General features: G+C 35.4%; 1 protein-coding gene across 1 annotated transcript in view; it reads left to right on the forward strand.

Moving 5' to 3' along the window:
* LOC133328976 (probable 2-oxoglutarate dehydrogenase E1 component DHKTD1 homolog, mitochondrial) overlaps positions 1 to 24,007 on the forward strand; it is a 39,540-nt gene that overhangs the window by 13,510 nt on the left and 2,023 nt on the right. The window contains exons 2-11 of the mRNA XM_061537480.1: positions 7,482 to 7,605; positions 13,360 to 13,540; positions 15,110 to 15,338; positions 17,529 to 17,690; positions 17,854 to 17,927; positions 17,988 to 18,481; positions 19,645 to 19,915; positions 20,140 to 20,557; positions 22,766 to 23,281; positions 23,352 to 23,437. Coding sequence (XP_061393464.1) covers positions 7,482 to 7,605; positions 13,360 to 13,540; positions 15,110 to 15,338; positions 17,529 to 17,690; positions 17,854 to 17,927; positions 17,988 to 18,481; positions 19,645 to 19,915; positions 20,140 to 20,557; positions 22,766 to 23,281; positions 23,352 to 23,437 — 2,555 coding nt within the window. The remainder of the gene's footprint in view (positions 1 to 7,481; positions 7,606 to 13,359; positions 13,541 to 15,109; positions 15,339 to 17,528; positions 17,691 to 17,853; positions 17,928 to 17,987; positions 18,482 to 19,644; positions 19,916 to 20,139; positions 20,558 to 22,765; positions 23,282 to 23,351; positions 23,438 to 24,007) is intronic.

A 24,007-nucleotide genomic window follows, 5' to 3' on the forward strand; every position in this document is an offset into this window, starting at 1 on the left:
ATTTTTAGTGGAGTAATTTGGTACCCAATAAGAACCCAATGTACAAAAATTCAGAGAATTCAGTTATAAAACGAGCTCAAGAACCCCAAAATACCGAAAATTGGGGGTACACTTATATGGGGACTATCCGAAAAAATGGACCTATATTTATAATTTTTAGTAGCGAGATTTGCTACCCAATAAGATCTCAAAGTACAAAATTTCAGCGAATTCAGTTAAAAAACGCGCTCAAGAACCTCAAAATACCGAAAATGGGGGTACCCTTACATGGGAGCTATGCCTAAACTTAGACCGATTTTCTCCAATTTCAATAGGGTTCGTCCTTGGGCCAATTAAGTGACCTGTGCTAAATTTCATCCAAATCGGATCATAAATGCGACCTGTACTTTGTTAACAAAAATACATGGACGGACAGACGGAACGAAACGAAATATTCAATTTCATCCAAACTTTGCAAATTGTAATAGTTTTACCTAGCCTAGATCTAATCCTAAGATTGGACCCACCGGTTCACTCTTCCTGGCACGTACCCCACAGTGGAGCGAACGGAATATCCAATTTCATGATAACCTTTCATTGACTCAGACTTCAATATGGGAAACGTTAGACCAATATCAAGACTATGGTATGACTGATTTGACCCAAACTTTGCTAATCGTAATATTATCCAAACCTACATTAAATCCTTAGATGGGACTATAGGGCAACCTCTTCTATTACCTCCCCAAAGATGGTGACATATATTTGTAACATACAAAAGGAAACGAGATAGACACATGGTTCCTTTTGAGAATATGTATAGAATCACTTTCTGAGTCTATTTATGCATGTCCGTCCGCCCGTCCTTCTGCCCGTCGCATTTATAATCCGAGTTAGATGAAATTTGACACAGCTCATTTGTTTGGCACAAGAACGAACCCTATTGAAATTGGGAAAAAACTGTTCGGATTTAGATATAACTCCCATAGTTTGGGGAAAAAGAAATCCATTATTTTTATATGAACTATAAGACTTTATTTATCATGCTTCGGAATGTCCTAATTGGTAAAATATGCACTGTTTTGTTGTATGATTTGTTGCCATTTTAAAGGTAACTTCATAATGCCTCTCTCATAGAAGTCCTGCACTCTATTTGCAAAAAACACTCGTAGTCGATTTTCACAATCCTCCCTAGATACAAATTTTTATCGTTAAACAAATTTTGCAATGCAAGAAAAATATGATAATCGCTTGGTGCCAAATCCGGACTGTTTGGCGGATGTATTAAAACTTTCCAACCAAGCTCCCGAAGTTTCTGGCGAGTCACTGTAGGTGTGTGCGGCCTAGCGTTGTCCTGATGGAACACGACGCCTCTCCTGTTGGCCAATTGCTATCTTCAAACGGTCCAGTTGTTGACAGTATAGGTCATAATTTAGCGTTTGGCCATTTGAAAGCAACTCATAATAAATAATCCCCTTCCAGCCCTACCAAATTCATAGCAGAACCTTCCCGGCCGTTAGTCCTGGTTTGGCCACCGTTTGAGGTGCTTCACCGCACAGGGTTATCCTATGTGATCCATTTCTCATCTGCAATCACCATCCCTTTAAGAAATGGGTATATTCATTCCGTTTGGCCAGCCTTCGCAGATGAAAATTCGATCCATCATATTTTTATACCCTTCACCATAGTATGGAGGGTATATTAATTTTTGTAACACATCGAAATAATCATTTCCGACCCTATAAAGTATATATTCTTGATCAGCGTAAAATTCTATGACGATATAGCCATGTCCGTCTGTCTGTCCGTCTGTCTGTTGTAATCACTCTAGCGTCTAAACTAATTGAGATAGATCGCCAAAATTTTGCATAGAGTCGTCCTTTGTCTGCAGGCAGGTCAAGTTCGAAGATGGGCTTTATCGGACCAAGTTTATGCATAGCTCCCATATAAGGGTACCCCCCAATTTTCGGTATTTTGAGGTTCTTGAGCGCGTTTTTCAACCGAATTCGCTGAAATTCGGTACATTGGGTTCTCATTGGGTACCAAATTTCCCCACTAAAAATTATAAATATGGGTCCATATTTTCGGATAGCCCCCATATAAGGGTACCCCCAATTTTGCGGTATTTAAGGGTTCTTGAGCGCGGTTTTCAACCGAATTCGCTGAAATTCGGTACTTTGAGTTCTTATTGGGTAGCAAATCTCTATACTAGAAATTATAAATATAGGTCACTTTTTTCGGGTAGTCCCATATAAGGGTACCCCCCAATTTTCGGTATTTTAGGGTTCTTGAGCGCGGGTTTCAACCGAATTCGCTGAAATTTGGTACATTGGGTTCTTATTGGGTACCAAATTTCCCCACTAAAAATTATAAATATAGGTCCACTTTTTCTGGTAGCCCCCATATAAGTGTACCTCCAAATTTCCAGTTTTTGGGGGGTTTTGACCGGATTTTTTCACAGAATTGGCTTTAATTTAGTAATTTCAGTTATTATTGGGTTGCAAATCTCTCCACAGAAAATTATAAATAGAGGTCAATTTTTTCGGGTAGTCCCCATATAAGGGTACCTGCAGTTTTCGATATTTTGAGGTTCTTGAGCGCGTTTTTTTTTAACCGAATTCGCTGAAATTTGGTATTTTGTAGTCGTATATGGTAACAAATCTCCCCACCAAAAATTATTAATATTCACCCCTTTTTAGGGGTAGTCCCCATATAAACCCCTTTTTATATATAAAAATAGTTATATGATTTGTTCCGTGTGTTGCGGTTGGGTAGTCGTTACGGGGAATAGTCAATTTTTACCCTACAAAGACTTTTTAGCCATCTGTTTCAAGCATTCCGCCTTCTAAAGGTATTGTGATAAAAGAAACCTCAAACATGACGATAATGAAATATATCGGCAGACATTTAGGCATCTCCTCAATATAGTGATACCTCCTGAAGGAAAGGATTGAGATAAACAATTAAAATAATGGGTTCAATATTGGCATATACCGGTCATTAATTAGGCATAGCCCTCATATAATAATATCCCAAAATATTCACCATTTTCCTACACTATGTAATCAATATTAGTCCCCCTTTAGGCATAGACTCATATAACTTTGTAATCTAAATTACAGTAGTTTGAGGATTTCCTACCATGCGTTATCCGTATCAGTCCACTTTTTGGATCTTGCAGATTTTAGGAAAATCCCCATTAAAAATTGCTGAAGTTTGTATTTGGTGTACATAATGGTTTACATAAATCGGTTTGTAGAATTATAGGTATATACCCACTTTTTGGTATGTTCCCTATATTTTCATTACATATATCTGTCAGTATAACTATGGTGGAGGGTATCCAAAGTTCGGCCCCGCCGAACTTAACGCTTTTTCACTTGTTTCTGTTAATTGGTGTGGTACTCAAACATCGTGCATCTTTTTGAAGTCTGCTTTTTATAAATGGTTTAAGGGAACCCCCCCCCCCCCCATTCTCGATTTAAATTTTTCAAGATTTTCAATGGCCTGGTAAATCAATACCAATGCTTGTTAAGGTTTGTAACTTTGCACATATATAATTGAAGATTTAAAAGAGAAGAAAAATAATTTACAAAAAAATTTTGTTATTGTTTTGTTGTTGTTTTTTGTAATTAAAGAAAAGTCCTTATTTTTGATGGCGGGCATGATAACTCCTCACTGGAACATCGGAATCCGAAAATTCCAACGGTGTTAGAAAGAGTACATGTCTGGCTCTCGTATAAACTAGGATTATTGACTTCGCTCTAAAATTAACAAAATGGCGGACCTTTGAAAAAATATTTTTGAAAAATCGCCGATTTTTTACCAAAAACCAAGTTAAAAAATAAGGAAGATCTTCACCGATTGGCTTTATCCTAGTTCATACGGGAGCTATACGCTCCCAGAGAAACGTTGCAAAATTTGGAACCGATTGGATTATTAGTTTTTGAGTTATCGTGCCCGCCATTCGCAAAAAAATGTTTAGAGAAAAACGCGTTTAAAGTTTGAGAAGCCCTTCAGCCGTCACTTGATGCTGACACAATAAATCGGCTATATCTTCAAGAGTTCTTGATATTTTTACTTGAAATTTTGCAGGGACATTCTTGAATTAGTGTAGATTAGAATTAAGTCAACAAAAATTTTGACCCCGGGAATGGGGGGGTCCCCTTAAAACAGTTTTATGGTCGATTTTAGCGCCTGAGCGATGTTACGCCTGCTAATATGCCGGTCAACTCGATCATTTCTCCGATTTTATCGATATTTGTGTTTTAAGTTTCCGATTTTAAGTAAATCGAGCACAAAACTCTTAATGTTAGTTCGATTGACACCCAATTTTGCGTAACGTATCAAATTGAGAATGAAGTTATTAAAACATTCACTGTGGTAAACATTTTTTGATCAGCCCTCGATTCGTTTGAAGTATTTTTGAAAATTTTTTAATTCAGAACACTTCGATATACTGCACTTAAGAGATTTAGTGTGAAAATAGAAAATTATTGCATGCAATTTTTCCATAAATAACGGTTTTTATGAAAATACATCGACTTTGAAGTGGCCATATAATTAAAACATTGTGTGGGATTTTTTACTTTACTGCATTTTTTGAAAATATTTTTAGAAAAACTCTTCAATTTAGTTGAATTATGTAAACTAAGCACCGATAAAATCATTTACAGATAAAAATTTTTGAAAAAATCTGTAAAATCTATCAAAATTGCCAAAATTTTGTACAGTACACCTTACATTCAGATAATCACCCATATTATAGAAAATAAAGGTCCGAATGCACCAGAAATTGCTAGAATTAGTAGAAAACAATAAATAATTCTCAAAATAAATATTTGTAATAAAAACTCAAAAAATGGGAATTAACCTAAAGGAATGATTCAATTTCAGTAGCCTTTACTGAAGAAGGCCGGAATATTTTTGCAGTATGTGAGAAAAAATCGATTGATATTGGTATTTATTATATCAAATCGACTGTTCGAGTAGTACAGAATATATTTTATCAAAAAATATATCTGTAAAAAAAGAACGAACAGAGATCAACGCCTAGGTTGACGAGTAAAAGTTTCTGGCACACAGCAGCATGTTTGATGTTCAACTCATGACACTTAAAATCTATTGAACATGACAATATTTTTCCAAAATAATATTTTTTGAATCGAATAACTTCCACTTAATCTATTTTAGTATCAAGGAAGTAAAAATTTTACAGTTTGACAAAAATTTGAAGTCTTGCGTTTAACATCAAAAATGCTGCTGTGTGCCAGAAACTTTTACTCGTCAACCTAGGCGTTGATCTCTGTTCGTTCTTTTTTTACAGATATATTTTTTGATAAAATATATTCTGTACTACTCGAACAGTCGATTTCATATAATAAATACCAATATCAATCGATTTTTTCTCACATACTGCAAAAATATTCCGGCCTTCTTCAGTAAAGGCTACTGAAATTGAATCATTCCTTTAGGTTAATTCCCATTTTTTGAGTTTTTATTTCAAATATTTATTTATTTTGAGAATTATTTATTGTTTTCTACTAATTCTAGCAATTTCTGGTGCATTCGGACCTTTATTTTCTATAATATTGGTGATTATCTGAATGTAAGGTGTACTGTACAAATTTTTGGCAATTTTGATAGATTTTACAGATTTTTTCAAAAATGTTTATCTGTAAATGATTTTATCGGTGCTTAGTTTACATAATTCAACTAAATTGAAGAGTTTTTCTAAAAATATTTTCAAAAAATGCAGTAAAGTAAAAAATCCCACACAATGTTTTAATTATATGGCCACTTCAAAGTCGATGTATTTTCATAAAAACCGTTATTTATGGAAAAATTGCATGCAATAATTTTCTATTTTCACACTAAATCTCTTAAGTGCAGTATATCGAAGTGTTCTGAATTAAAAAAATTTCAAAAATACTTCAAACGAATCGAGGGCTGATCAAAAAATGTTTACCACAGTGGATGTTTTAATTCTGTGACCACCACTGTATATATTTAGAACGGGTTTCTGATTGGGCTTAAATTTTGAACAGTGCGGCATACCGAATTGCGTGTATCAAGTTTGCTTTAAATCGATTTACATAAATAGGTTGCAGAAAGGCATGTATATGGATTGCTGCTACTAGGGTTCACTTATAGATAAAGATCACATATTAAAGTCCGTTCAATTTCATGTAAATTTCCCTTCGAAAAGGCGACGTCTGTTAGGATACAAGTGTAGAATATACCCAAAGTGGTGAAGGATATCATATAGTCGACCCAGTCCGATTTTACTACTTTTCTTGCTGGTTTTTATTTTGTAGACCTCCGCAAACCATAGGATGAGCGTATATATTTATATTACGGTAAGGATATCTTCTACCGAATGAAAATCCAAAATTCTGGTTGAAAATTCCCCGAAATAACGAAATTTATGAGGTGCTTTCCCTAAAAAGTGGACAAATACTGATCAATTTTGGGAGGACGTTTTTATTACATATTAGAAACTAAAATATTAAATTACAGCCCATTCACTTGAAAGGAGTGTCGAAACTTCCCTAAATGCCAACAATTTTGAGGGTACATTTGGATGGGCCTACCCTCAAAATGGCATCAGTGTTGATATTTTTGTAGGAACCTTTTCCATCCAATGAAAATCCAAAATATCAAATTACATACAAATTTAAGGCAATTCGGTTAAAAACGTGTCCAAAGTCACGAATAAAAGGATTTGCCCTGAAACTTGGTCCATTATTGATAATTGTTGGTGGGAGATATAAAACCCAATGATAATCGGAAATTAAATTGAAAAATAAGCCCGTTAAATCACAATACCAAACATCCTAGGAACATTGGCAACATATGTAAAAAATTTCAAAGCTCTAAATTAAATATTATGAACTCTATCGTGAGGTCAACTATTTTGATCAAACGAAATTACAAATTTCTTAAATGAGCTATTTCATGGTGAGCTACACTTAATTTAGGTTTCAACATTTTGAGTTTTACTTTTAATAGAATTTATTTATGACTTCCCGACATCAAAAAAAAAAACAAAATCCAGTTGACATCATAAAATCGTTTAACAGTTGCCAAATCTGTCCTTGTTGTTTCCTAACACACCTGCCATGGACTTCCAATCCGCAGTAGGAAATAGTCTACCTTGTTATTGCTGAAATCTCACTGAATTTCCCTACCAAAAAAAATCATATATTATTTATAAATTACATATTCCACCACACCGATACCCACGAAAATCCTAAGCACATACAAGTCAACCTAAGCAGCATATTTATAAGCATTTAGCCTAAGAATTAATAGTCTAGTATTAAAACAATTTACGATTACAAACTTATATTTTTCGGGTTTTCTTCTCTTTTCATGTTTTTCTTTTCCCATTTTTTGCATAAATTCCACATAACCAACAATGAACTACGGATGACGATGATGTTGTTGATGACTGGCTTAAAATCAAATATGTATGTATGAATGTGTGCACATCGCTACAGTTCCGGAGGAAGTGGTACAGTCTAGAAATGCCCAAGGTAATGTCTACCGTTGGGTGGAAGCTTATCGCAAATATGGCCACAAATTGGCAGCCGTAAATCCCATCAGCATTAAAAGTCAACAAAGGTAATAAAGCAAAACAACAACAATAACAACGACAACAACAAAAAACGAATAGAATAAAAAACATAATACAAAAACTAAATAAAGAATGAAAGAAAAGGTAAATAAATGTGGCAAAAAAATACCCAAAAAGTTTAGAAAACACGCTGAACATATAACCAAACCTAACCGTACCAAAAATACAACAATGGGCCAAGCAACCACCCAACAATTCGCCAAAATAAGCCACTAGTCGTTCAACCATTTATTATTTTCTAACAACAGGACTATTTTCTTGTTTGCCTTTATTTCCTTACAACCTGTTCGTTGTCCTCGGTTCTTTTTTGTTTGCACACATTTACATTTGAACAAATGAAAATTGTTTAATACCAACAAAGATTTGTTTTCCTTTGTGCAGTTTTTCATCGTTGTTAGGAAGGTTGTGCAGATATTCACTATTTTGTGTTTGAAAAAAGGTTATAAGGAAATTCATGTTTGTCCTTATTAGATAGAATTTTTATATTTCTATCCTAATTTTTTTTTCACAGAAATATTGAAGATTTTGTATATGGGGGCAATGCCAAAATGTGAACCTATGTTGATCATTTTCATCACATATATTTATCACCTTTCGAAAATCCGGAATTCAGCTCCTTTGATCGGTGGCAGAAACCGTACAAATGTCGAAAGTGGGCGCGGAATCTTTTATATGGGGCCTATTTAAAACATGGTCCTAGAATTATCATTTTCTGCATAGATATATGCCTGCCTCCGAAAACCCGGATTGTCAAATTACAGCCACTTCTGCAGAAATCTTTAGTTAAAACCTTCAGAGTACCGTAAAACGAGTGAACAAATCTCATAAAATGTCAAGATGCAGTAATGGGCGCAAAATGTATCGAAGTCGACACGAGAACAACGGCTCTGTGGGGTACAATTTTTCAATAATACCTACTGAGGGTATACACCACCGGTCTTTATTAACTGACTATTTTTAGCAATACTAACTGACTATTTCGAAAAGAGCCGGACGGAGCCGACTTTATGATACCCTTCACCACTTTGAATATATACAAGAGATGCAAATATGTACAATATCCTATAGATAGAACATAGATATTTGAACCAATTAAAAACAAGGACGATAAATACAGAACTTAATTGTCGACATTTATCACAGGGCAAAACACAAACCAGTAAGGAAAGTAGTAAAGTCGGACCGGGTCGACTATATGTTACCCTTCACCACTTTGGGTATGTTGTACATATGAATCCTCACAATTGCATGTCACTGTTACTCGAAGGAACATGCTCATGTCCCTTCGGCAACCACTGATAAATTTAATTTCATTCGGGCAGATTTAGAGTAGTTTGCGTACCATGGGACAAATTTATGGAAAACGATTTATAGCAAAATTGATACACGCTATTCAGTACGCCGCAATGTTAAAAATTTAATTTCAATCAGACACCCGTTCGAAATACATATGGAAGCTATGGCTGCATCTGCACCAATTTCAACGATGCGCAATAACGTCATTCAAGTCTCAATTTGATACATTGTGCAAAATTTCGTGTTAATCGAACAAACATTAGGAGTTTGGTGCACCATTTATGTAAAATCGGAGGAATACATATCCATATGTTGGACCCATATCGAAATCTGAACCGATTTTCCCGAAACATCATTCTAGACTCAATTCTAGAATGATTCTAGACTCACTTCATTACTCTATGCCACATTTCGTGCAAATCGAAAGATATATAGGGACTTTGGCGCACCATTTACATAAAATCGGACGAAAATATATATGGGAGCTATATCTAAATCTGAACCGATTTTAAGGAAACTTGCCCGAGATTAATTTGTATCAATTTCAGTACGTTTTGCCAATCGGCCTAGCTATGGGTCTTTAGTACACCATTTACTTAAAATCGGACGAAAGTATACATTGTACAAAATTGTGTGCGGGTCGGCCAATCTTCGGGTATTGAGTGCACAATTTACATTAAATCGTACGAAAATATATATTGGAGCTATATCTAAATCTGAACCGATTTTCACGAAACATAGCACACATCATTCTGGACCTAATTCAGTACTCTGTGCAAAATTTCGTGCAAATCGAATGATATATAGGGACTTTGGTGAACCATTTACCTTAAATCGGACGAAACTATATATGGGAGCTATATCTATATCTGAACCGATTTTCTCGAAATTTTACACACATCGTTCTAGACTTAATTCAGTACTGTATTTTAAATTTCGTGGCAATCAAATGATATATAGGGACTTTGGTGCACCATTTTCCTTAAATCGGACGAAACTATATATGGGAGCTATATCTAAATCGGAACCAATTTTCCCGAAACTTTGCACACATCATTCTGGACCTAATTCAGTACTCTGTGCAAAATTTCGTGCAAATCGAATGATATATACGGACTTTGGTGCCCCATTTACCTTAAATCGGACGAAAATATATATGGGAGCTATATCTAGATCTGAACCGATTTCCACGAAATTTTACACACATCGTTTTAGACTTAATTAAGTACGCTATGTCAAATTTCGTGCAATTCGAAGGATATATAGGGACTTTTGGTGCACCATTTACGTAAAATCGGACGAAAATATATATGGGAGCTATATCTAAATCTGAACCGATTTTTCCCAATTTGCACACATAGGACCTAATTCAGTACTCTGTGCAAAATTTCGTGCCAAATAAGATATATGACTTGTGCCAATATATTCATCCAAATCGGATCATACACACATGCGACCTGTACTTTGTTTACAATTTAACATCTATAGACGGACAGAGACGGACGGACATACATAAATCGACTCAGAAAGTGATTCTATGCATATTCTCAAAAAGAACCATGTGTCTATCTCGTTTCCTTTTGCCTGTTACAAACATATGTACAAAGACATAATACCCTGTACCACAGTGTGGTGAAGGGTATAAAAATCCCATACACATACCATTCTGAAATCAATATTTCATGTCAAACGGACAGACTTGGATTCTTTGGTGTACCATTGTATGTAATGGAGCAAAATTGTGAATGGGAACTATATGTAATCATGGACCTAATTGAGCAACCGTTGCAACGAATCTTCGCACACACCAACCCGGACCTAATTCAGTACTCTGGACAAAATGTTCTCAATCGGACAAATATTGGGAGTTTGGTGCATCATTCACGTAAAATCGGACGAAACTATATATGGAAGCTATATCTAAATCTGAAACGAATCAGATTTAGGGTATAACAATTGTACGATACAAACTACATCAACGACTTCAAATGATTAAAAAAGGTTTACAAAGTCCAGATAACACAAAAATAGAAGCGGACGACCACTAACAATCTCTGAATGGGTCCTCGAAATTCATGAAAATTATCCCGAGTTCCAGGTCCATTTCCACTTCGGAGTTGAAAGCAAGAAGCTAAATTGTCTCCTCAGAGAATCGGAAAATTCAAATATTATTGTTGAGAAGTCTCAAAGTCCGTCTTCAAAATTGTTTTTGTTGTAGCAGCTTATACTGCTGTATATTTTCTCTTTAATCTGGCTCTGCTTCGAACTTCAGATAAAAAAGCTATGACCAGTACCAGTTTTGTTCGAAGAGAAGATGGGATTAGATAAGTGGGTTTGGCTGGAGAGATGAAGAGATGCCGGGCAGATATTGTCCATTTTGCCATCAATTAATGTGGCGCTTCGGCAATACGTGTTGATTTTCAGCAACTGAGTAGCATTCACAAATACTAGGGAATAGCAATGCCTTAAGTAAAATAGAGGACTTTGATTAGTTAATCTATTACTGGCTCATTAAGCTGCTTCATCATCATCATAGATATTCCATCCGGACCAAGCTCCTTGGATGATTTGGCACTTTTGATACCACTTGCAACAGCCTCCAACGTAAATTGTGGTGGTACCTCCTCCACTTGAAGAGATCGTATACTGCGAAATATGCTTATCTTCGCCCTGTCACACTCCCTCACCTCTTCGGATTTGTCACCTCAACGCTGTAAAATGAATCTGACGTCCAATTATCCTTCTGCGTTCGAGAACGACTTATCCAATTTTCCGCTTATGCTCGAAGACTAGCCTGTTTACTTCTATTGTCAGTTCTTTGATTCTGGGGTTAGTATGACGAGCTCATCACGCTCATTATGTAGTTGATGTATATGATAATAAAATTACAGGTTGCCAAGCCACATCATTCCTCAGACCTGGAGCCCCCTTATCCCGGTGGGTATGTCCTCAATCACCGTTCAAATTTGTAGCTATCTATTTCCTCGACCAGAATCATGTCCCTCTGGCCTTTACCTAGTATTTGCTAGGTTGACAGCCTTTGGTCGAAAATTGGTTTCTTCGAGTCAATCTGGTACATAGAACTGGAACCGGTTGCGTACTTCCAAAAGTAGTAGGTCAATATACGACACGGACGGACAGTGACTCCAAACAGTTTAAAGAATATTTTTTCAAGGTCTGCATGAGGCGTGGAGTTATTAAAGAATACGATCCACTTGAAGAGAGTGAAATTGTCACATCACCTATTTGTCACCTCAACGCTGTAAAATGAATCTGACGTCCAAGGAAAATTATCCAATTTTCCGCTTATGCTCGAAGGCGTTTACTTCTATTTTAGAAGTTAGCTCATCACGCTCATTATGAAGTTGATGTATATGATAATAAAATGACAGGTTGCCAAGCCACATCATTCCTCAGACCTGGAGACCCCTTATACCGCTGGGTATGTCCTCAATCACCGTTCAAATTTTTAGCTATCTATTTCCTCGACCAGAACCATGTCCCTCTGGCCTTTACCTAGTATTTGCTAGGTTGACAGCCTTTGGTCGAAAATTGGTTTCTTCGAGCCAATCTGGTACATAGAACTGGAACCGGTTGCGTACTTCCAAAAGTAGTAGGTCAATATACGATGTTTGGATAAAATCGGTTTCTTCCCTCGAGATTTATCTGACAGACGGACGGACATTTGCAAATCGACTCCAAATTGTCTGAAACGATTATTCACATTTTTGCCGTATCAAAGTGTATTAAATACTCTCATTAGCCATAAGACTGAGGGTATAACACCTAAAGGACTATTGGACAGAACAGATCGTACTTGCAAAATTTCTTGACAATTGATTTATAATTGCGGTTTGTACTTTCATTACGAAGCATAATGTACAGACGGACAGACGTACACACAAGTCTTGTTTCACTCAGCTAGTATATGACGATGTAGGTCTTGGACCACTATTACGTGGTATTACAAACCCTGTAGCCATAACAATTAAAAAGTGTCAGTTCGCGTTGACGACAGATATATACCCTCAGCACTATAAACTTATCCTCACTTTTGTATACCCTCCACCATAAATTGAATTTGTCATTCTGTTGCAACACATCGAAAAACCTCTCACCTCATTGGTTAGAAAGTCTACCTATCAAAAATTTTCAGTACCGGTGACGTTTCCATATAGACCACATATACCTACCCCGGTACTTTGGGGATTTTGGGGATTTTTCAATCGCATTTGGTCTTATCCTCACTTTAGGTATTTGGTATGTCAAACTCTTGACATTTTACATGTTTTATGTAAATAAGATCGATATATAAAAACTTCGAGGTATTTCAAAAACCCCATTACAATGTAGTTGTGTAGGGTTTATAAATACAAAATAATTAATCTTTCGAATATTTATCCAATTTTATATAATTTGTTTCATTCTCTTCTTCTATGCCACAGTTTTTTGGAAGAATTAAATCCTGTATTTTATGGCCTCCAAGGCAAAGAATCCGTCCAACCACAAGGTATATTAAATGCACCAGAATTGGCTAGTCAAACAACGACTGTGGAAGAATTGGAGAGATTATTGAAAGAAATTTATTGCGGTACAACAGTGAGTGCGGAATTTGGTTATGTGGAGGTAAGTGCATTAGTTATTGTTTTTTTTTAATGGGTGTGAAAAAAAAAATATATATAGTTAATATTTTTTACACCACTTTGTGACACAATGTATTGTCTTCGCACATATGTTTGTAACATGACATAGGAAATAGACTCATAGTTATTTTTGAGACATTTTGCACACCTAGTCCATCATGCTACGTCTGCCGATCAATCCAATATAAACTTTGCTTCTCTAAAGGTTTTTTTAAGAATATTTTTTCAACGAATATATATGTAAGGCGTGGATATTTTAAAGAACATTTTTTCAATGATAATATGTGGCGTAGATTTGTATACCCTTCACCACACTGTGGTACAGGGTATTATGTCTTTGTGCATATGTTTGTAACAGCCAAAAATAATCGAGATAGACCCATGGTTCCTTTTGAGAATATGCATAGAATCACTTTCTAAGTCGATTTATGCATGTCCGTCCGTCCGTCCGTGTCTGTCCATGTTAAATTGTTACAGGTCGCATTTATGATCCGAATTTTTTGGCACAACTCATTTGTTTGGCCCAACGAACTATTGAAATTGAGAAAAATCGGTTCAGATTTAGATATAGCTCCCATATATATTTTCGTCCGATTTAAGGTAAATGGTGCACCAAAGTCCCCATATATCTTTCGATTTTCACGAAATTTAGCACAGCGTAATGAATAAGGTAACGAGTGATGTTTGCCAAGTTTCGTGAAAATCGGTTCAGATTTAGATATAGCTAGTCCTATTTAAGGTAAATGGTGCAACAAAGTCCTTATATACCTTTCGATTTGCACGAAATTTGGCACAGCGTAATGAATTAGGTAGAAAATGATGAGTGCGAAGTTTCGTGGAAATCGGTTCAGATTTAGATATAGCTCCTATATATAGTTTCGCCCAATTTTAGATAAATCGTCCACTAAAGTCCCTGGAAATCTTTTGATGTAAACGAAATTTGGCACAGAGTTATGAATAATATGAATAATGTCTGCCAAGTTTCATGAAAATCGGTTCAGATTAAGATAAAGCTCCCATATGCATTTTCATCCGATTTAAGGTAATTGGTGCACCAAAGACCCTATATATCTTTCGATTTGCACAAATTTTGGTATAGGGTACTGAATTAAGTCTTGAATGATGTTGCGTGAAAAGATACATAGCTAGGCCGATTGACACAACGTACTGATTTTATATAAATTTTTTTTGGCAAGTTTCCCTGAAATCGGTTCAGATATAGATTTATAACAAAACGCGTCGTTTTAGGATACATATGTAAAATATTTTTCAAGTCGGCCCAGTCCGACTTTATTACTTTCCTTACTGGTTTAAAGAACATTTTGTCAATGATAATATAAGGCGGCGACTTTTTAAAGAACATTTTTTTCAATGATAATATAATAATATTTTTTTGACGAACATGTTTTTTCCAATACCATCGACAGGATATTTTACACATACACAGAGGAACATGTGCTAAGATTCGTTTAGGAGCACCTCTTGTATATACCTATAATAGTGTAGGGTCGTATTTATTTATTTTTTTTTATTTCTATAATTTCTTTTTCAGAATCTAGAAGAACGTGAATGGTTGGCCACACATTTCGAACGGCTGCGTTCGGAGAGCCAACAATATCTCAGCAATGACAATCGCAAACAAATCGCTGAATTATTAATTAAATCGCAGGCATGGGATAATTTTATGGCAACGAAATTTCCAACGGTTAAACGTTATGGCGGTGAGGGTGCCGAAAGTTTAATGGCATTCTTTTGGCAATTATTGCGGAATAGTGTACAAGGTATGATTTTTTTTATTTAGCATATTTATTCATACACATTTTTTGCCAGCTCAGCATGGGCAGCACCTCATAATTTGTATTTTATTTTGTAATTTTTGGTCGACATTTTCCAATGGCAACGATGCCATTAGAAAGATAACAACTAAAATGGGATTCAAGTTTTGTCCCTTTTCCATGCCCTCCATAAGGCCTTGTCATTTTTTCTGTTGGTTATTTGTCCAGCCAATAATTTCTGACTTTATACAAATTTAATGAAGATATATGTTGGAAAAAAGAACCCGAAAATTTTTTTCCTTGGGTAAAAGATAACCCAGAAAAAAACAGCTAGTGTGCAGGAAACAGAACTTTTTTGTGCCTTTATTGGGCAGCCCTTTTAACGTGCTCTCCATACAAATGTTCCATTTCCCGTTTGCATTTGTATGTGTGTGTATCTGTGTCAAACGGACGGGAAACAATGAAAGGACATGGTTCTTTTTTCATTCCGACTGCTATCAAAGAGCATGAATATTTAATTTCATTGCAATTTCGTTTTGTGTAGTTTTTTTTTCTTCTTCTTTTCTTTCTTTTCGGTTCCTTTTTTACGAATTCCGCCACTTCTGCTTATTTGTTATCTGTAATTGAATAATTTTTGTTAACACCAAAGTGGCTTAATTATAAAAATGAGTTTTCTTTTAATCAGAAGCTGGTGCTGCGCCACTGACGTGTCCTGCTCCCATTTAAAGTTTTTTAATTATTTCAATGGAAATTGTTGATGTTGTTGTTGTTGGACTATCAAAATTTTAAAGTGTTTACTTTATGGTAGCCCGTTTTATGTATAGCCCTTAGGTCTGTTTTATGGATTAATATGTTCGGCAAAGTTTGATTGTCGATTAGAATTAAGAAATTACTTTTAAGCCTTTAGACTATCAACGGCAATAAATAAGTTCGGCAATGAAAATTATATGGCAGGGATAATGGCAAAGGAATTAAAATTTTGTACTCATTTGAGATATCATCAGGATGTCTCATACAATTTGGAATAAAAGAAGAATTAAAGGGATGTTCGATGCTGAAAATATCCTATCCGAACTTTTTTCAAGGATCCATCTAAGGCGTGGATTTATTAAAGAATATTTTTTCAAGGGTCCATCTAAGGCGTGGAGTTATTAAAGAATATTTTTTCAAGGGCCAACTGAGGCGTGGAGTTATTAAAGAATATTTTTCAAGGGCCAACTGAGGCGTGGATTTATTAAAGAATATTTTTCAAGGGCCAACTGAGGCGTGGATTTATTAAAGAATATTTTTCAAGGGCCAACTGAGGCGTGGATTTATTAAAGAATATTTTTCAAGGGCCAACTGAGGCGTGGATTTATTAAAGAATATTTTTCAAGGGCCAACTGAGGCGTGGATTTATTAAAGAATATTTTTCAAGGGCCAACTGAGGCGTGGATTTATTAAAGAATATTTTTCAAGGGCCAACTGAGGCGTGGATTTATTAAAGAATATTTTTCACGGGCCAACTGAGGCGTGGATTTATTAAAGAATATTTTTTCAAGGGCCAACTGAGGCGTGGATTTATTAAAGAATATTTTTCAAGGGCCAACTGAGGCGTGGATTTATTAAAGAATATTTTTCAAGGGCCAATGAGGCGTGGATTTATTAAAGAATATTTTTCAAGGGCCAACTGAGGCGTGGATTTATTAAAGAATATTTTTCAAGGGCCAACTGAGGCGTGGATTTATTAAAGAATATTTTTTCACTGAGGCGTGGATTTATTAAAGAATATTTTTCAAGGGCCAACTGAGGCGTGGATTTATTAAAGAATATTTTTCAAGGGCCAACTGAGGCGTGGATTTATTAAAGAATATTTTTCAAGGGCCAACTGAGGCGTGGATTTATTAAAGAATATTTTTCAAGGGCCAACTGAGGCGTGGAGTTATTAAAGAATATTTTTTCAAGGTCTGCATGAGGCGTGGAGTTATTAAAGAATATTTTTTCAAGGTCTGCATGAGGCGTGGAGTTATTAAAGAATATTTTTCAAGGGCCAACTGAGGCGTGGAGTTATTAAAGAATATTTTTTCAAGGGCCAACTGAGGCGTGGAGTTATTAAAGAATATTTTTCAAGGGCCAACTGAGGCGTGGAGTTATTAAAGAATACACTAATTCTACCTCTCAACCTCTCTTCCCCCTTTTATATACGTTTCATAACAGATGATCTTGAACACATTGTGGTTGCTATGCCACATCGTGGCCGAACAGCATTACAAACCATACTGCTGCAAATGAGACCGGTAAAAGTTTTCCATAAACTCAGTGGTGAATCGGAATTTCCAGATGGTTGCCAAGCCATGTCAGATGTAATAAGTCATTTTCGTAAGTATTTTTGGTGAACACGTTTTTCTATTCTATTAGCCAGGCAAGGCCAGCCTCTGGCAAATGATTTATGATTGCCAAAATAAAATATTTTCGAAAAATATGTTATATGCATCGCTAATAATGATATATTATTGTGTGTGTGTTTTGAATGTTTAAACAGATATCTCCGAAGATTTACAAGTCGATGGTAAAACCATACATTTCAGTATGGTAAGGAACCCGTCACATTTAGAGGTAGGTTGGCCATAAAATATTCTACAAAGCTTGATTGATTATTTGTATCCCCTTGTTTAGGCTGCCAATCCCGTGGCAATGGGTAAAACACGCTCCAAACAACAAACCCTCAAAGATGGTGCATTCAGTGATGAGGCTGAGAAGCCGTTTGCCTCCGCGGCTTTGAATGTCATTCTGCATGGTGATGCTGCCTTTGCTGGGCAGGGTATAAATCAAGAATGCTTGAATATGGCCTATGTTCCACATTTTGAAATTGGTGGCAGTATTCATTTGATTGTCAATAATCAAGTTGGATTTACCACACCTGGAGATAGAGGACGTTCGACCGATTACTCTTCGGATTTGGCTAAAACAATACAGGCACCAGTATTTCATGTTAATGGTGATGATCCGGAAATGGTTGCATTGGTAACCAAATTGGCTTTTGATTATCAACGGCAATTCCGCAAAGATGTTTTTATTGATATGAACTGCTTCCGTCGTTGGGGTCATAATGAGCTGGATGACCCGACATTTACGAATCCTAAAGTTTATAGTATTATTAATAATCGCAAGTAAGTAAAAGTCAGAGGTACATGGCGGTACATATTAATTCTTAGTCATTACTAATACGCCACAGGGTCCCATGATTTATATAGGACCTCAGTAGTATTAAGGTTAGGGTCAATAAAAGGTCTGGATTTTTTGAAGAATTGTTTAGGGACCAACAGGCGTAGATTTTTTAAAGAAGATTTTTTCAAAGGCCATATAAGGTGTGGATTTTTTAAAGAAGATTTTTCCAAAGGCCATATGAGGCGTGGATTTTTTTAAAGAAGATTTTTTCAAAGGCCATATAAGGCGTGGATTTTTTAAAGAAGATTTGTTCAAAGGTCATATAAGGCATGGATTTTTTAAAGAAGATTTTTTCAAGGGTCCATCTAAGGCGTGGATTTTTTAAAGAAGATTTTTTCAAGGGTCCATCTAAGGCGTGGATTTTTTAAAGAATATTTTTTCAAGGGTCTATCTAAGGCGTGGATTTTTTAAAGAATATTTTTTCAAGGGTCCATCTAAGGCGTGGATTTTTTAAAGAAGATTTTTTCAAGGGTCCATCTAAGGCGTGGATTTTTTAAAGAAGATTTTTTCAAGGGTCCATCTAAGGCGTGGATTTTTTAAAGAAGATTTTTTCAAGGGTCCATCTAAGGCGTGGATTTTTTAAAGAAGATTTTTTCAAGGGTCCATCTAAGGCGTGGATTTTTTAAAGAAGATTTTTTCAAGGGTCCATCTAAGGCGTGGATTTTTTAAAGAAGATTTTTTCAAGGGTCCATCTAAGGCGTGGATTTTTTAAAGAAGATTTTTTCAAGGGTCCATATAAGGCGTAGATTTTTTAAAGAATATTTTTTCAAGGGTCCATCTAAGACGTTTATTTATTATTAGGTTAAATCTCAGGTGTGGATTTTTTAAAGAAGATTTTTTCAAGGGTCCATCTAAGGTGTGGATTTTTTAAAGAAGATTTTTTCAAGGGTCAATCTAAGGGTTGGTATTTTTAAAGAAGATTTTTTCAAGGGTCCATCAAAGGTGTGGATTTTTTTAAAAAATATTTATTCAAGGGTCCATATAAGGCGTGGATTTTTAAAAGTATATTTTTCAGGCATAGTTTTTTATTTATTTTTTTAATTTACCATCAAGTCACTGTCATTTATTTCAAATTTATTATTAATGATGGTTTTCCTCCCACCAGATCCGTTCCTGATTTATATACTGAAAAATTAGCACAACTATCAGTACTAAGCCCCGAGGAAGCTGCTGGCATTCGTAAACAATACATGGACTATCTCAACGAGGAATTGTTGTTGGTGCCAAATTACAAACCCGAACCGAACTATTTCCAAAAACAATGGAAACACATTACCACAGCATCTAATGATTTGATAACCTATTGGGACACCGGCCTCGACTATGGTCTACTCAATTATATTGGACAACAAAGTGTGGCATACCCCGAAGGCTTTGTAAGTGACACTTCTAGTGAACAATGAATTGACATAACAAATTAGGAACAAAAGTTACTAATAACAGCAACAACAACGGCAACAAAAAGCGTATTAATTAATGCCAATGATTAATGGATATTTAAAAACCTCTTTCGATGCCATTGAAAGTTTTCATGTTGTTCCCTCCTTGATTCATTCATTTATTTGTTTTGTTTTCATTCTTGTCTTGCTTTGTTTTGCAGAAAATTCACCCTCATCTCAAAAAGACCCATGTCGATGGTCGTCGCAAAAAACTCAATGAAGGACAGAAAATCGATTGGGCCACAGCAGAAGCTTTAGCCTTAGGCAGCCTTATGTACCAGGGCTACAATGTTCGGATAAGTGGTGAAGATGTTGGACGTGGCACCTTTTCACACCGTCATGTCATGTTGGTCGATCAGGAGAGCAATGAAATGTTCATACCATTGAATGGCTTAAACGATGGTAAATCGGGTAAATTGGAGGTAGCACACAGTATTCTATCCGAAGAAGCGGTGTTGGCCTATGAATATGGGATGGCAATTGATAATCCCGATAATCTGATTATATGGGAAGCACAATTTGGCGACTTTGCAAATGGAGCGCAGATTATCATTGATAATTTTATTATTTCCGGTGAAAGTGAGTATGGGCAGAATTTTGGACATTTTTAGAATATTTTTCAAGGATCATATAAGGCGTGGATTTTTTAAAGAATGCTTTTCAAAGCCTATCATAAGCGTGGATTTTTTAAAGAATGTGTTTCAAGGCCTATCATAGGCGTGGATTTTTTAAAAAATGCTTTTCAAGACCTATCATAGGCGTGTATTTTTTAAGAATGTTTTTCAAGGCCTATCATAGGCGTGGATTTTTTAAAGAATATTTTTCAAGGCCTATCATAGTCGTGGATTTTTTAATGAATGTTTTTCAAGGCCTATCATAGGCGTGGATTTTTTAAAGAATATTTTTCAAGGCCTATCATAGTCGTGGATTTTTTAATGAATGTTTTTCAAGGCCTATCATAGGCGTGTATTTTTTAAGAATGTTTTTCAAGGCCTATCATAGGCGTGGATTTTTTAAAGAATATTTTTCAAGGCCTATCATAGTCGTGGATTTTTTAAAGAATATTTTTCAAGGCCTATCATAGGCTTTGATTTTTTAAAGAATGCTTTTCAAGGCCTATCATAGGCGTGGATTTTTTAAAGAATGTTTTTCAAGGCCTATCATAGGCGTGGATTTTTTAAAGAATGGTTTTCAAGGCCTATCATAGGCGTGGATTTTTTAAAGAATGTTTTTCAAGGTATATAATAAGCGTGGATTTTTAAAGAATGTTTTTCAAGGTCTATCATAGGCGTGGATTTTTTAAAGAATGTTTTTCAAGGTCTATCATAGGCGTGGATTTTTTTAGGGTATGTTTTTCAAGGCCTATCATAGGCGTGGATTTTTTAAAGAATGTTTTTCAAGGTCTATCATAGGCGTGGATTTTTTTAGGGAATGTTTTTCAAGGCCTATCATAGGCGTGGATTTTTTTAGGGAATGTTTTTCAAGGCCTATCATAGGCGTGGATTTTTTAAACAATGTTTTTCAAGGCCTATCATAGGCGTGGATTTTTTAAACAATGTTTTTCAAGGCCTATCATAGGCGTGGATTTTTTAAACAATGTTTTTCAAGGCCTATCATAGGCGTGGATTTTTTAAAGAATGTTTTTCAAGGCCTATCATAGGCGTGGATTTTTTAAAGAATGTTTTTCAAGGCCTATCATAGGCGTGGATTTTTTAAATAATGTTTTTCAAGGCCTATCATAGGCGTGGATTTTTTAAATAATGTTTTTCAAGGCCTATCATAGGCGTGGATTTTTTAAATAATGTTTTTCAAGGCCTATCATAGGCGTGGATTTTTTAAATAATGTTTTTCAAGGCCTATCATAGGCGTGGATTTTTTAAATAATGTTTTTCAAGGCCTATCATAGGCGTGGATTTTTTAAATAATGTTTTTCAAGGCCTATCATAGGCGTGGATTTTTTAAATAATGTTTTTCAAGGCCTATCATAGGCGTGGATTTTTTAAATAATGTTTTTCAAGGCCTATCATAGGCGTGGATTTTTTAAATAATGTTTTTCAAGGCCTATCATAGGCGTGGATTTTTTAAATAATGTTTTTCAAGGCCTATCATAGGCGTGGATTTTTTAAATAATGTTTTTCAAGGCCTATCATAGGCGTGGATTTTTTAAATAATGTTTTTCAAGGCCTATCATAGGCGTGGATTTTTTAAATAATGTTTTTCAAGGCCTATCATAGGCGTGGATTTTTTAAATAATGTTTTTCAAGGCCTATCATAGGCGTGGATTTTTTAAATAATGTTTTTCAAGGCCTATCATAGGCGTGGATTTTTTAAATAATGTTTTTCAAGGCCTATCATAGGCGTGGATTTTTTAAATAATGTTTTTCAAGGCCTATCATAGGCGTGGATTTTTTAAATAATGTTTTTCAAGGCCTATCATAGGCGTGGATTTTTTAAATAATGTTTTTCAAGGCCTATCATAGGCGTGGATTTTTTAAATAATGTTTTTCAAGGCCTATCATAGGCGTGGATTTTTTAAATAATGTTTTTCAAGGCCTATCATAGGCGTGGATTTTTTAAATAATGTTTTTCAAGGCCTATCATAGGCGTGGATTTTTTAAATAATGTTTTTCAAGGCCTATCATAGGCGTGGATTTTTTAAATAATGTTTTTCAAGGCCTATCATAGGCGTGGATTTTTTAAATAATGTTTTTCAAGGCCTATCATAGGCGTGGATTTTTTAAAGAATGTTTTTTTAAATCTGAAAATCCAAATTCTTTTTCTTTACAGCAAAATGGATGGACTCCAACGGTTTGGTGATACTCCTACCCCACGGCTATGACGGTGCCGCGTCCGAGCACAGTTCCTGTCGCATTGAACGTTTCCTTCAACTATGCGATTCCAAAGAGACTGCTCCGGATAGTGATAATGTTAATGTACAAATTGTCAATCCCACAACACCGGCTCAATATTTCCATGTATTACGCAGACAATTAGTTCGTAATTTCCGTAAACCCTTAGTTGTGGTTGCACCAAAAATTCTGCTACGTTTATCTGCGGCCACATCCACCTATAAGGACTTTGAACCGGGTACACAATTTTTAAATGTTTTGGGTGATACAACCAGCGTCCGACCTGATGCCGTGAAACGTGTCATTTTGTGTTCGGGTAAACATTATTACGCTCTTGACGAAGTTCGCCAGGCAAAGAATTTACAAGATACTGCCATCATAAGACTAGAATCACTGTGCCCCTTCCCCACCTATGAACTGCAAAAGGAATTGGAGAAATACAAAAATGCTAAAAGTGAGGATGATTTGATTTTTTTTTTATTATTATTTGGGAATTAATTTTGAATGATTTTTTTTTATTTCAGCTTTCATTTGGGCCCAGGAGGAACATCGCAATATGGGCGCATGGACATTTGTCCAACCACGTTTTGAAAATTTGCTGGGACAAAAGGTAAAGGAAATTAATTTCTAATTGTATGAAGAGATTATTTTGTTGGACTTTGAGAACTCTTCTATAGTTTGAGGATCTTAGAAGACTTCGAACGAGTTTTGTAGATAAAAAGGATTTTTGAATAGCATGCTTTGGTTAGAGACCTCAAGGAGAACGTTGAGAATTTCCTTGCGATAGAAGACATTTTTAGAAAGTGTGCAGACAATTTTCAACCTTTACCTATAAATAGATATTTTAAAATAACATAACCTCTGATAAAATGTGGTTACTTATTTAAATGTTTTTTAATATTTTATAACTTATGTTAATATTGAGTTCAGATTTCAGTTCCATGACTTGGTCCACATATTGTTTTTATAATTTTTCCATATCCTTTATCCTCTTGATTTTCGAAAATTGACAACCATAACTGCATTGCAGTTTCTCCACTTCTCATATCCCTCCATAAACTGTTTCAATTAAAAGTCAATTCACAACAAAAAATTGTTGTCTTTTGATGCAGCTACCGCATAGCATTTATACACACGCTCGCCAACACACATCTACACTTAAAACTCTTAAGTGAACAAT

The sequence above is a fragment of the Musca vetustissima genome, unplaced genomic scaffold, assembly GCF_032173495.1.
Source record: "Musca vetustissima isolate MV318-11 ecotype Yass unplaced genomic scaffold, APGP_CSIRO_Mvet_v1 utg16177, whole genome shotgun sequence".
NCBI classification, from domain to species: domain Eukaryota; kingdom Metazoa; phylum Arthropoda; class Insecta; order Diptera; family Muscidae; genus Musca; species Musca vetustissima.